This window comes from Dendropsophus ebraccatus, chromosome 9, assembly GCF_027789765.1.
Source record: "Dendropsophus ebraccatus isolate aDenEbr1 chromosome 9, aDenEbr1.pat, whole genome shotgun sequence".
In the NCBI taxonomy this organism is placed as follows: domain Eukaryota; kingdom Metazoa; phylum Chordata; class Amphibia; order Anura; family Hylidae; genus Dendropsophus; species Dendropsophus ebraccatus.
Genome location: NC_091462.1, coordinates 35,376,850 through 35,391,078, shown reverse-complemented (window position 1 = coordinate 35,391,078; position 14,229 = coordinate 35,376,850). Strand labels below are relative to the sequence as shown.

The following is a 14,229-nucleotide window of genomic DNA, read 5'->3' as shown; positions in this document are numbered from 1 at the left end:
GTGTTTTACATCTGGTGGATGCACCTAGGAGCGGCTGCTGCGATTTTCCTGTTTTGCCTTCATATTACAAAGTCTTTGATTGTAGATGACCAATAGATTACATTCTATGGAGACAAAATAGTAGATGTCAGTTTTGGTTTTTTTAGGTCCAGGTTCCAGGCAGATGCATGGACTGTGGTATCCATGGTTGTGTGCATTGGCCCATAGATTTTAATGTCTTCTATACTGTCTGTAATTTCACACCAAGCATATTTTCAGGCCTTGCTACTATGTGATTTTGTTTTTTATCAGACAGTATTTCACATCTTCAGAAAAAGGCGAATATTCTGAATCTCTTGGCGTGCTGGGATGAAGAGCAGGTACAGCGCAGATACAGGAGCTGTAAGGAAATCAAGCAGGGTGATAGTAATGCCCAAGGTGAGCGTTATTCCTGCTTTGTTTTACTTCTGTTCGTATACTACTAAGGGAAAATATCAAGAGACAACCATGGTTTAAATATATATAATCTAATTGTGATGCCCTATGTGAAAAGGTGTGACATGAAGACTAGAAAACCCTCAGGCACCAGGGTACAGGTATAAATGCAACCTTTATACTTTTTATGGTGATACCCATGAATGTAGTGGTTTATCTTGTTGCTTCTTTTTGGTTTGTTTTTGGTAATAGATGGAATTTACACTTTAACAACTGAGCATGGAATTACCTACCAAACATATTGTGACATGACCACCAATGGGGGAGGCTGGACACTGGTAGCAAGTATTCATGAGAACAATCTTTCTGGAAAGTGCACAGTTGGGGATCGCTGGTCCAGTCAACAGGGAAGCGATCCAGAAAATCCTGAAGGAGACGGGAACTGGGCAAACTATGCTACGTTTGGGCTTCCTGATGGAGCCACCAGTGATGACTACAAGGTAACCATTTCTTTATCCTATCATTGAAATACTATGTTTTATAAAATGTTTGAGTGCAGCACCTGCCTCACCAAAGCTAAAAAGAAACATCTAACCTATGTTATACATGTCAGGATTATTGAAACACCATCTTAGTTACCTGGAGATCCCAGTAGTGATCACGCATTGATCATATATTACAGGGTGTGAAACAACTATTGAACACAACACCAAAAAAATACATTTGTAAAGATGCAATTGACATGAAATTATCGGTAACAAACCATCCAATCCACATGGGCAAAGAAATCAAATCATAGATCTATAAATTAAAGGGGTTATCCAGCTGTACAAAAACATGGCCACTTTCTTTCAGAGACAACACGACTCTTGTCTCCACTTCATGTGCGGTTTGCAATTAAGCTCCATTCACTTCGATGGAATTAAACAGCAAAACCTCTGCCCAAGCTGGAGACAAGAGTGGGGCTGTCTCTCGAAGAAAGTGGCCATGTTTTTGTAGCGCTGGATAACACCTTTAAGTTATGTGTAGAAATGACACAGGAATTAGCGTTGAACACGCTTTAGGATATGTATTTAATACTTCATTCACAAGAACAATTTTTCAATAAGGCTCACATTGCATCACAACTAATAAGTGGTGTATTTTTACCAGTCTGACACAGTGCTCCCTGCTGCCATCTGTTTTGGGACCTATCCAGAGCAGGAGAGGTTTTTAAGTGGATTTGGTACTACTCTGGACAGATCCTGACACAGAAAGAGGTGGTACAGAGAGCACTGTGTTGGACTGGATAGGAAACTCCAATTCTTGCAGGGCACACAGCAACTGATAAGTACTGGAAGGCTTGAGTTTGTAAGAAGTAAGTTACAAATATATATAACATTTATACATTAGTTGTTTCTCCAGAGCACCCCTCTAAACATACATACATACATAATGTATGTTTATATTAACTATTGGAGCCGGGTGGAGAGACATGGAATATATTTTAGGGGTTGTCTTTCAGTAAGGCTATGTTCCTACGCAGTATTTTTTCTCAGTATTTTGTAACCAAAACCAAAAGTGGATTGTAATCACAGAAAGGCTATGCTCACATACTGTTTAAATTGAATGGATGGCTACAGGGGCGTAGCTAATGTCTCCTGGGCCCTGGTGCGAGAGGCCAACTTGGGCCCCCCCCCTCCTTTCACGACCCCCCCGTCCCCCCCCCCCCTCCTTTCACGACCAAGTGATGCTATTGTTGTGTGTGTGTGTGTGTGTATATATATATATATATATATATACATACACAGTGGTGCCTTGGATTATGAGCATAATTCGTTCCAGGACCGTGCTTGTAATCCAAATCCACTCTTAAACCAAAGCAAATTTTCCTATAAGAAATCATGTAAATGCAGACAATTGGTTCCACACCCCAAATATATTTATTATTCTGTACTGTACAGTAATGGAGAGGATGGGAAACACAAGGGCTGACAGAAACTGCAGGGAGCAGGAAGGAATGAGCAGGGCAGATGTGGGCACATACATGCAGCACTCTCTGTCCGGGGAGAGAGGGGTTACAGCTATGGAGAGATTACCCCCCCCCCCACAGTCCTGTCCCCTGATGTAAGCCCCAGCCTGAAGGGGATCTGCTATGATTTGGAAGGTGTTTAGAGTACAGTGCTGTAGACCCCGCTATGCAGGCCATGCCCCTTCTCCACTCGCGCTCCCACCCAATACAGGAAGTTCTTAAACCAAAGCAATGCTCTTAAACCAAGTCACAATTTTGAAAAACTGTGAGCTCTTAAACCAAAACGCTCTTAAACGAAGTTACTCTTAAACCAAGGTACCACTGTATGTATATATATATATATATATATATATATATATATATATATATATATACACACACACACACACACACACATACACACCAAGATAGATATTACCCATTACCGCCATACTGTTACCGACCAAATCCTGTATACTGAGACCAATATTACCAGTAATACCAGTATATAGGGAGGAAACATTACTGCCACACCACAACCACTACCATCACCACCATATTGTTACTGACCAAATCCAGTATACTAAATCACCTCATCCAGTCATATAGAGGTGGCCCCAGCTCTACACAGGCTCTATACACCATATACATTACTGTGCAGTTATATCAGGTGACTCACAGGAGACGTCTTTTCTGATCGGAGTTCTTTCCTTTTCATTATCTTCTCCATCTGCCCTGGGCCGTTATGAGAACTTCTCCGAGCCACGAATCCACAGAATCTGCCAGACAGATATATTAGGCTCCACACTCTGACACCATCCTCATCTCTCTACACAATGCACATCTGTACTGTCCCCTTTACACCCTCATTTAGTGGGTAGCCCTGACTCTATGTGACCTCCTAATATATGCCCCCCTCTGTGTATTCCCTCTCCCCCTATGTTGCCCCCCCAAATAGATGGCCCCCTCTACCCCCTCCCTTATAGATGGCCCCCTCTACCCCCTCCCTTATAGATGGCCCCCTCTACCCCCTCCCTTATAGATGGCCCCCTCTCTCCTCACCCTCCCTTATGGATGGTCCCCTCTCCCCCCACCCTCCCTTATGGATGGCCCCCTCTCCCCCCACCCTCCCTTATAGATGGTCCCCTTCCCCCCCCCTCCCTTATAGATGGTCCCCTTCCCCCCCCTCCCTTATAGATGGTCCCCTTCCCCCCCCTCCCTTATAGATGGTCCCCTTCCCCCCCCCCTCCCTTATAGATGGTCCCCTTTCCCCCCTCCCTTATAGATGGTCCCCTTTCCCCCCCTCCCTTATAGATGGTCCCCTTTCCCCCCCTCCCTTATAGATGGTCCCCTTTCCCCCCCTCCCTTATAGATGGTCCCCTTTCCCCCCCTCCCTTATAGATGGTCCCCTTTCCCCCCCTCCCTTATAGATGGTCCCCTTCCTCCCCCCCTTATAGATGGTCCCCTTCCCCCCCCCCCCACCCTCATAGATGGCCCCTCTTTCCCCCCCACCCTCATAGATGGCCCCCTCCTTCCCCCCCACCCTCAGATGGCCCCTCTTTCCCCCCACCCTCATAGATGCCCCCCTCCTTCCCCCCCACCCTCATAGATGCCCCCCTCCTTCCCCCCCACCCTCATAGATGGCCCCCTCCTTTCCCCCCACCCTCATAGATGGCCCCCTCCTTTCCCCCCACCCTCATAGATGGCACCCGTACAGGCTGATAAAAAAACAAAACTTAACTCACCTGACATCGCGCTCCCACGTTGATCCTCACTCCTTCGCCTTCGGTCTGTCCCCGGCTGCTGCGCAGCTGCCGGGGGTGTCGCGTCTTATCCTCGGCAGCGCTCGCATCCCAGAACTCCCTGCGCGCCGGAAACCGGAAGTCAGGGCCCAAGGCTCGCAGGGAGTTCTGGGATGCGCGCTGCCGGGGGTAAGACGCGACACCCCCGGCAGCCGCGCAGAAGCCGTGGGAAAGACGGAGCCAGTCTCTTGTGACCGCAAGCAAAACAATGCTTGCGGTCACAAGAGTGATTGATCGGTGGGCCCCGCGGGCCCCCTTTGTGGCGGGCCCGGTCGCGGCGGCGACCCCCGCGACCACGGTGGCTACGCCACTGGATGGCTATCATTTAATGGCAAATAAATGCCGTTATTTTAAAACAACAGCCATTGTTTTGAAGTGGCAGCCATCCACTCAATTTCAACAGAGTGTGAACATAGCCTTGCTATGTTTTCAATCCACTTTTGGTTTTGGTTGCAAAATACTGAGCAAAAATACTGTGTGGGAACATAGCCTAAAGCTGTATGTTGTAGTTGAAGTCTCAGAAACTTGTGATTAGAGATACGAAGCAAAACTGATTTGGGTTAATCTCCCTCAGGCTGTCGCGCAGAGGAAGGATATCACCTGGAAAACATCAAGGCGGCCTCCGGCTGGTATCCTCCCTCTGCACGGAGCCAGCAGCCTGAAGGAGATTAGCGCAGATCAGTTTTGTTTTGTACAAAGAAAAACTAATCTAATTTGCTCATCTCTACTTGTGATGGTTGTTTTACCCACTGTATACACTTTTATCATGTCTATACAGAACCCCGGTTACTATGATATCAATGCTACTAATATGGGTATATGGAATGTGCCGAACAAGACCCCCCTCCCCCAGTGGAGAAACCAAGCTCTTCTCAGATATCGCACAACAAATAGTTTCTTTAATACCTATGGCGGAAATCTCTTCAATCTTTATCAGGTAAGTAGGAATTATAAGGTTCCTCTGGGTTTTATCTTCTCAAGACTATTATGTCTGATATTATTCTTCCTATAGGATTTCTACTCAAAATGTATTTCTACATAAGGCTAGAGACGAGTACTAAAATGCTTGGTTGCTCATTATTCGAGTCAAATCTTTTCCCAATGCTCGGGTGCTCGTTTTAAATAACGAACCCCATTAAAGTCAATGGGAATAAAGCATTTTTGCAGGAGACCAAAGCTCTGTACAGGGAAGGTTGAAAACCTGGAAACCTCAGAAAATGATGGAAACACCACAAAAATGGACAGGAAACAGCAGGGGCAGCATGCATGGTGGTGACACTCAAGACAATTTTGGGCCACAGTGTAGTGGCGAGCCTCCAAAAAATTGTGGGCGAGAGTGGAGGTGACCCTCAGAAACAATTGGTTTGAAACAGCATGGTGGTGCACCCCTGAATGGCAGTCTGTGACTTAGATTGCAGGTGGACCCCCTAGAATTATAGTCTGTCACACCTTGGTGGTAAACCCCTAAATTACATAGTTTGACTGAGATTGCAGTTTACAGCATTGGGGTGAATCCTAGGATGACTTGTTAAGACTGAGATTGCAGTTTACAGCATGGCGGTGAACCCCAGAGTGGCATAGTTAGATGAGGTAGCAGCTGAACCACCCAAAATTTTGCCTGACACAGCATGGCGGTAACACCACCAATGGGATTGCAGTCAAAAGGCTGTAGTTCACCCTCCTAAAAAATTGTTTTTGAGTGTCTGTAGTTGCCCCAGTTGGCCCTCTGAAAAATTGCCTGTTGGCTCAGTGTTTGTGTAAGGAGGAGGAGGAGAGGATACATGAAGAAACTTCATGTTGAGCTGCTTTCTTCCAGTGGAGAGTTAAATTCTGGTGAAATCCAGGCTTTATTCATTTTAATAAATGTCTGCCAGTCAGCGCTGTCCGTTGACAGGCGGGTACGCTTATCAGTGATGATGCCACCAGATGCACTGAAGACCCGCGCTGACAACACGCTAGCGGCAGGGCAGGCCATCACCTCCAAGGTGTACAGCAGTTCGGGCCATGTGTTTAGCTTTGCAATCCAGTAGTTGTATGGAGCAGAGTGATCACATATGGTATGGTCAGTTGGGTATTCCCTCACCATCCTTTTAAACAGCTCCCCCCTACTCTGTCTAGACTGGGGACGGGTGACATAGTCTTACTGAGGTTCCATAAAACTGGCAAAGGCCTTGAAGAGTGTTTCCTTGCCAGTGCTTGACAAGCTGCCTGCTCCCCTCCTCTCCCCCGCTAGTTGGCCCACAGAACTGCGTCCTCTGCCGCTAGCGGTGTCAGGTATAGGTAGGATAGTTTCAGCTTGTGCACCAGGGCCTGTTGATATTGAATCACTCTCATACTCCTTTCCTTTACAGGAATGAGAGTGGAAAAGTTCTGCTTGCACTGCTCCAGCAGGGTGAACACCTAGTAATCGGTGTTGGCAAAAATGTTTGTTATGCGAGCGTCACGGGAAAGGCAGCCTAACATGAAGTCAGCCATGTGCGCCAGAGTCCCAACATGCAAGAATTCCCTCTCCTCAATAGGCTGACTCTCAATTTCCTCCTCCTCCAACTCCTCCTCTTCAGCCCATACACGCTCAACAGATAAGGAATGAGCATAGGTACCCTCTTCAGTCTTGCCAACAGTCTCCTCCTCTTCTTCTTCCTCCTCCTCCTCCTCCTCCTCCTCCAATACGAGCTTAGAAACAGACCTTAGGGTGGTCTAGCTATCAAGCAACGTATCTTCTTCCCCCATCTCCTGTGACAAGATGAGCAGTAAGTTTTTCAGCAGACAAAGCAGCAGCATGGTGACGCTGATAAAGGTGACATCGCCGTTGACCATCTGTGTTGACTCCTCAAAGGGGCTTAACACCTAACATATATCAGACATCCATGTCCACTCCTCATTGCAGACTTGAGAAAGCTGACTAAAGTGGATGCTGTCATCTCGCAGTCTACAATCGCTCTGCAGTGCTGGTAAACCCTGGCTGACATGTGTAACGTGGAATTCCATCGCGTGGGCTTGTCGCACAACAGTCGTGAGCTGGCAGTTGTAAGCGCCAGTGGACTGGCCTGAGGGTGGCCACATCTGTGGTTGACTTACGGAAATGCGCACAAATGCGTCGCACCTTGGTGAGCAAATCAGACAAATTGGGGTAGGTCTTGAGGAACCGCTGAACCACAAGATTGAACACGTGGGCCAGGCATGGAACGTGTGTCTGCCGAGTTGCAGAGCCACCAGGTTACGTCCGTTGTCACACACAACCATGTCTGGTTTGAGGTTCAGCAGAGTGAGCCAAAGATCGGTGCACCGCTATGCCCTGTAACAGCTCTTGTCACCTAAGCTGAGCAGTTTCAGCACCACCTGTTGGCACTTACCCACGGCAGTGCTGCTGCGCCTAGAGCTACTGACTGAAGGTGCCGTTCTCAGGGATGGTAATTGAGAGGAGGAGGAGGGGTTGGAGGAGGAGGCATAATAAGCCTGAGAATCTGTGACCGAGGTAGGCCCCGCAATCCTTGGTGTGGGCAGCACATGAGCGGACCCAGGGTCAGACTCAGTCCCAGCTTCCACCAAGTTAACCCAATGTGCAGTCAGGGGGACAAGTGCCTGCAGCACTTGTCCACGTGTCTGTGGTTAGGACCTTCTCAATAACCGCGTTGGTCAGGGCACGGATGATGTTCTCGTACATGTGCCGGTGTAGGTCTGGGATGGCACATTGGGAAAATAGTGGTGGCTTGGGACCAGGTACCGAGGGACAGCCACCGCCATCAGATTGTAGAAAGCCTCAGTCTCTACGAGCCTATAGGGCAGCATCTCCAGGCTCAGCAGTTTTGAGATGTGGGCTTGTGCATGGGGGTGGGTGGAAGTGTATTTGCGCTTGCGCTAAAAGGTCGGATGTAAAGACAGCTGAACGCTGTGCTGGGACACATGGTGGAGGGTGTGGAGGATTGTGGAGGTGAAGGAGTGGTTGTAGGGCTGAAGGCGCTAGTGCTGGGTTCTAGGCGGAGGGTTGACTCGCAGAGCCAGCATGTGACACAGGGGAAGAAGCCCACAGGAGGTGAAAAGTCTTGGTTCCACTGTCAGATGTTTAGCACTCATATGCCTGTGCATGCTGGTAGTGGTGGCTCCCCTGCTGATCCTGGTGTGGCACAGTTTACACACCACAGTCCGTCTGTCATCCTCACTTTTTTTAAAGAACCTCCAGACTTGCGAACATCTAGGCCTCGGCACAGGAGCTTCACTCCGTGAAACAGTTGCTGATCTACTTGCTCTGGCCCTGCTTCTCCCTCTGGCCACCCCACTGCCTCTTCCAACCTGTTCTGGTACTGCACCTACCTCCCCCTCAGAAGCACTGTCTTGACTAGGCTTACCAACCCAGCTCGGGTCAGTCACCTCATCATCCATCAGCTTGGGACAGAGCAACTGCTCAGATTGCTGCTGAGCAGTGTTTTGTGACTCTGGGAAGGGTCCTGAAAAGAGTTTCTGCGAGTATGCCAGATCTAAATCCTTAATTTCCATGGAGGGGCCAGGCTGGAGGGAACGTGGTTGAGCTGAAGGAGCCAGAGGTCCACTCTCTTCGCATTGGGTGGACTGCGTGGAAGACTGGGTGGTGGATAAATTACTGGACACATCATCCGCTATCCACAACATCACCTGTTCGCACTGTTGTGGTTTCAAGAGTGTTGTACCCTGAGACCCGTAAGTTGCGAGATGACGCTAGGGAGCGAACCTCTGCGGCGTTCCACTGTTCCCTCAACAGCAGGTACTGTGTCACCCTGCCTAGGACCACGGCCTTTGCCGTGTTCACTGGAATAGAGTGAATGTAACTGAGCAGACAGAAGTCCCAGCCAGCAGCCAAGAGGAGGCCAAAAAAAAGGTTGTTGTAGCCCTTAGAAGAAATTTTGGGTTCTTTGTGGATGATTCCTGCTTAACCAGAAACTTATTTTCCGTCCTAACACTCTCCCTGTCAGACAGCAGCTCTCTCCCTAAACTCATCCAGCCTACGTCTGAAGCGAGCATCGCGGGACCTGATTCTTATATGCCAGGGTCATCTGATCTGGCCAGCCAATCACTGCTATCGACGTGCAGGAGTTCCCATGTGATGCTAACAGCTCCCAAAGCCTCCCCTGTATGTTGATTGCTGAAAAAAAAGCTGCCAAACATGCAGGAAGAGGAAGATGCCATTTCCACGAATATCTCAAGATGCTCGCCCGAGTTTGGTGCACCTTCGAGTCCCCTAATACTCGAACGAGAACCAAGCTCAGATGAGCATGTTCGCTCATTTTTTCGTAAGGCTAAAAAAACTCTTTGCAATACAAGTGACCAAAGAGTGTAAAATCAAAAGGTTTGCTGTACTGTGAAACCTCATTGTCAGATCATGTAAAGGGGCCCTAAGTCTTACAAATATACATGTGTGGCATGAGAAAAGGGGAGAGATACTGGTTGAGTCCTACATTTCACCATACATTGTCATTCATCTTTTAGATATATCCTGTAAAATATAATGCTGGAAGATGTCCCACCGACCAAGGACCAGCCGTTCCAGTAGTCTATGACTATGGGAATGAGGAGAGAACATACAGCTTATTTTCACCACTTGTGAAAGGTAAGATTCTAGGTATACATGGTATACAGCCTATTGTAAGTATACAACCTATTGATAATTATGATGTGGGGTTAGACAATCATCAGTTAGACAAAGATCAGTTGCATAAAGTGTGGTCACACACCATCGCCATTACTGCAGTCCACTTTTGGCACAGGAGCAGCAGGGGTTTATATTTTGAAACCACATACCCATGACATTTTATAAAGCAGAAAGGCCCTGTTAAGTTGGCACACTTACATTGCTTCTTTCCTTTAGGTCCTCCTAAAGAGATTTCTCTACCACGGGCAGGCGTAAACGAGAGCCAATCAGCAAGATTGTCGCTTGTTTGCACAGCACGAAAAATCAAGCGGATGGGCTGGGATAAAGATCCTTGTATTGTTTGTGCAGCCTTGGAAATTGACAGCATGGATATAGGTATATCTGTGCTATCAGTTTCCAGATCACACAAGCAGTACATACTTACCTAGTGCATTGCTGCTGTGATTCACCATTCTTTCTCCCCGTCCAGCTGCTATGTCATTAGGCCCTGCCTCCTCTGGCTGTCAATCATTCTGGAGGAGGCAACAGTCTGAAGATACAGTGGCTGGATGGGAGAGCCAGAGAACAGGATACTCGTTTCAATGCACATGGGAACCTTGGTCGAATTCTCCCTTATGTGTTTCCTTTTAGTGACCTTTCATATAGTTTGTTCTAGTTTAATCCTGATTGGATAATTGAGCCCTTGGACCTAATTTAATTCTTCTTCATTTTATCAGACCATTTCAACCCTTTTTGACTGGATGGTACACGTTTTACAGAATCTGGTTAAAGTGATAAGAACACCTGTTGTTCTCCGTTCTTTCTTCTGTTCCTTTCTTTTACTTTCTTTATGTTTCTTTATCTCTATGTACTCGATATTGCCTGTACAACCTTTATTTTATATGCTTTGATCTCTTGGCACAATAGTGCTTTGCTTATGTTCTGTTATGAAAATGTGAAAATTCAATAAAAATGAATGAACCAGGATGGCAGATTACAACAGAAGCGCGCTAGGTAAGTATGTACTGTGTGCTCTGGAAACTGACAGAACAGATATATGCATATCTGTGCTGTCAGTTTGCCTTTATCATCATCAGTTTTACATCCCCTGTTTATACAGGACGATGTGCGGCGGCCGATAATACATTTTAAGGCTTGCTCTAAAGGCACGATCAGCCAAGGATTGGCCATTTTCCCCGTTCTCAGCTGATCGGTGTCATTTTTGAACAGGACGATTATAGGCTGCAGGAGTGTTTCTTGCAGCGCTCCAGGCCCTTTACCTATATAGGGGCTTTTTCTCAGTAAATTATGGCATTGAAAACTGTAGCAGGAAGCATATCTGCAGGTAAGACAGAGTACAGTAGATTTTATGCTGTACCTACTGTAGGCGGCTTCAGATAACATAATCTATGCAAGCAATGTCTACGTATATATATTAGAAACCCAACATTAGACACTGTATAATGAACTACAATTCTGATGTGAACATTTATACTCCTAGACACAGGTCGTACCACTGCTGGCTATATCCACTTTCGAGTATTCAACAATGAAAAAGCAGCAGTAGCGTTATGTCCAGGACTTAGAATGGATACATATTGTGATACAGAACATGTAAGTTTGAGTATTGTCAATTGTACGCAGAAAACAAATTTCATACTCTTAACTAAGGGGTCATTCACACATTCCGTGCACGGTTTGTAATTACGGACAATGTGCTATGGAACAGACATTGGAACTCCTGGCAATAACGATGATCCTGTGAGCTCCGAAACAGTTTAAATGTTTTTACTACTGTACTGGCAAACGTGTCAGTACAGAAGCACGAGGATTTAAACAGTTTTGAAGCTTACGGCTTTAAAATGAATGAGTCATTGTGAATGTGTAAATGCCCCTTAAGACCAATGGTGTAGCTACCATGAAGGCAGGGAAGGCGACGGCTATGGGGCCCATGCAGTAAAATGTGGGGCATGGGAAAGGCTGCTCTGCCTCCATGGTATACCACTGACAGCCGACCACCGTGCCTGCCCTCAGATGCCCAGAGAATAAAGGTATGTTTACACTGAGTAAAAGAGGCGGAATTCCGCTGCGGAATCCCACCTGTCTCAGTGTGCCATAGCCCATCTATGGGAGAGCATGCGCTTCTCCGCGGCCGCCACTCTCCGCTCAAAGAAGTGACACATCACTTCCTTGAGCGGAGAGCGGTGGCAGCAGAGGAGCATGCGCCCTCTTATTCACTAACATCGGGACACTAAGCATGGCGGGATTCCGCCGAACATACCCTAAGAGGGACCCACCTCTGTACTGTTCAGCCTACTCTCTGTAGTGCAGGGTGAGGGGTTGAATATGTTCATGATGCCTCTGTGTGTGTACTGTATATAAGTGCATCATTAGTGTGTGTTCGGGAATTGGCCATGTATTGGGGGGGGGGGGGGGGGTTACAGGATTGGTACAGGATTCATGGGGCCCCGTACAGTTTTTTGCTATGCTACAGTTTTACTCTATGCCATCTATGCTAGAGAGGAATTCTTCAGATTGTAGGTACTCCCAACCAGGATAATTATAAATGATAGGAGATAACTTCCTTATTGGTTGTGGTCCGATCATGTGGACCACCAGAATGGAGATCAAATGGAGATAAAAGTCACATACCTTCTGTGAATGGAGCTGCAGTATACATGCTAGACCACTACTCCATTCATTCTCTATGGGATTTTTAAACATTGCCAAGTACTGGAAATCCAATTGACTGTGAATAGAGCAGTGGCTGACCATGTGCGCTGCCGCTACATTTGACCTCCCTTCTTGTGGTGGGTGGAGATGCCACTGGTTGGACCCCACTCAGATCAGCTAGTTATCTCCTATTCTCCTTTTATTATTGGGAGAAACCCTTTAGGGGCCTATGTATATCAGTGTTAAGACCTTGAGATGACCAAGAGATTATTCACATTTAAGACCTACTGAAAAAAAGCTGTATGCCAGGGGGTGAACAATAAACATGCTTCCATGACCCTCTAGTCCACAATAACAGCTACAATGTTCAAATGTAATATAATCAGCAAAATTAAACACCCTGGGTACTGAGATTGGTCTTTCATTTTTAGATAGATATCCAAGGGTTAGGGCATGGGTCTTCAAACTACGGCCCTCCAGCTGTTGCAATACTACATTTCCCATCATGCCTAGAAAGCCAAATCCAAAGCTTTAGCTGTTCGGGCATAATGGGAATTGTGGTTTTGAAACAGCTGGAGGTATGCAGTTTGGAGACCCATGGGTCAGGGTATTAGAAGAGCTTGCAGGCCCTCATTCTAAGTGTCCATATTATATTTATTGCAAATCAGGAACCTGACCAATGTTCTTGGAGGCAATCGTATGTTTTATGTTTCTCATTATAAAGTCTCTAAAATCCTTGGAAGGACTATAGTAAAATTGGGACTCAGTAGAGATGTAAACAAAAAATTATGTTCACGTATCATAGGGCTCATATAGTACATGGCAGGAACAGAAAAAAAATTATTGCCACCTAGAGATAAAAAATAAATATATTCATTTAGGGAGAGAAAGAGGTAATAAGGACAGTTGATCTCACATCTCTCATTGAACTCTACAGGTCTGTGTTGGAGGTGGCGGATACTTTCCAGAAAAAAGTCCCAAGCAATGTGGAGACTTTACGGGAATGGACTGGGATGGTGTTGGTTCACCTTTTGCATGGGGCGCTAGCAAAGAGTTTGTGGAATCTTCTATACTTATCTTCTACCAATGAATTCTCTGACTGCCAGACATTACTACAGTAGCATTATAAAATTAATATACAGCTACAGTATATATATGCACACATAAATTGGCCAATACATGTCTATTATGCAATAGTTATTAATAAATACAGCTATATTTGCATACATTAAAAAACTGTTATCTGTCTTTAATCAAATGGATATTAATAAAATACAGCTATATATACATACATATTATTGCTTCACATAAGGTGAGATACATGCGACGCTACTTACTGATTTTTCACACTGGTGCTTATGTGGTACTCGGCCAGCAATGTTGTTTGTTTTGACCCCAGTGCTGTGGTAGCACACAGGTGTGATGTTGGTACCTGCTTTGTGTGGCTGGTTTATATTCCCAAATGGTCGGTAACCTCCGGGTTTGTTGTGGGTCCCTTGGGCTCCTGCCACGGCAACCTGGAGTGGTAACTGACCCACCTGGGATGTCAGTGCCGCCACCCACAGAGAAGGGGAAAAATAACCCAAGGTGTACCGTGGTGTGTGTATGGGTGCAGGTGCAGACAGAGGAAGACAGAGTCCTGAGCATTTCATACAAAAGTATAACAGTTTACTGGATAATGTTGCAGGTGAACAGTATGCGCTCTAACTATCCCCCAGCCGCACCGCACCGACTCGGAAGCTGACAAA

General features: G+C 46.4%; 1 protein-coding gene across 3 annotated transcripts in view; it reads left to right on the top strand.

Moving 5' to 3' along the window:
* The window catches only part of LOC138800859 (intelectin-1-like), a 29,610-nt gene extending 15,893 nt beyond the window's left edge, over positions 1–13,717 (top strand). For all 3 annotated transcript variants that reach the window (XM_069982978.1, XM_069982981.1, XM_069982979.1), the window contains 6 exons: positions 292–417; positions 667–914; positions 4,985–5,143; positions 9,667–9,787; positions 11,310–11,422; positions 13,419–13,717. In XM_069982978.1, the coding sequence (XP_069839079.1) occupies positions 292–417; positions 667–914; positions 4,985–5,143; positions 9,667–9,787; positions 11,310–11,422; positions 13,419–13,571 (920 nt within the window). In that variant the 3' untranslated portion in view covers positions 13,572–13,717. The remainder of the gene's footprint in view (positions 1–291; positions 418–666; positions 915–4,984; positions 5,144–9,666; positions 9,788–11,309; positions 11,423–13,418) is intronic.
* Positions 13,718–14,229: the final 512 nt, after the last annotated feature.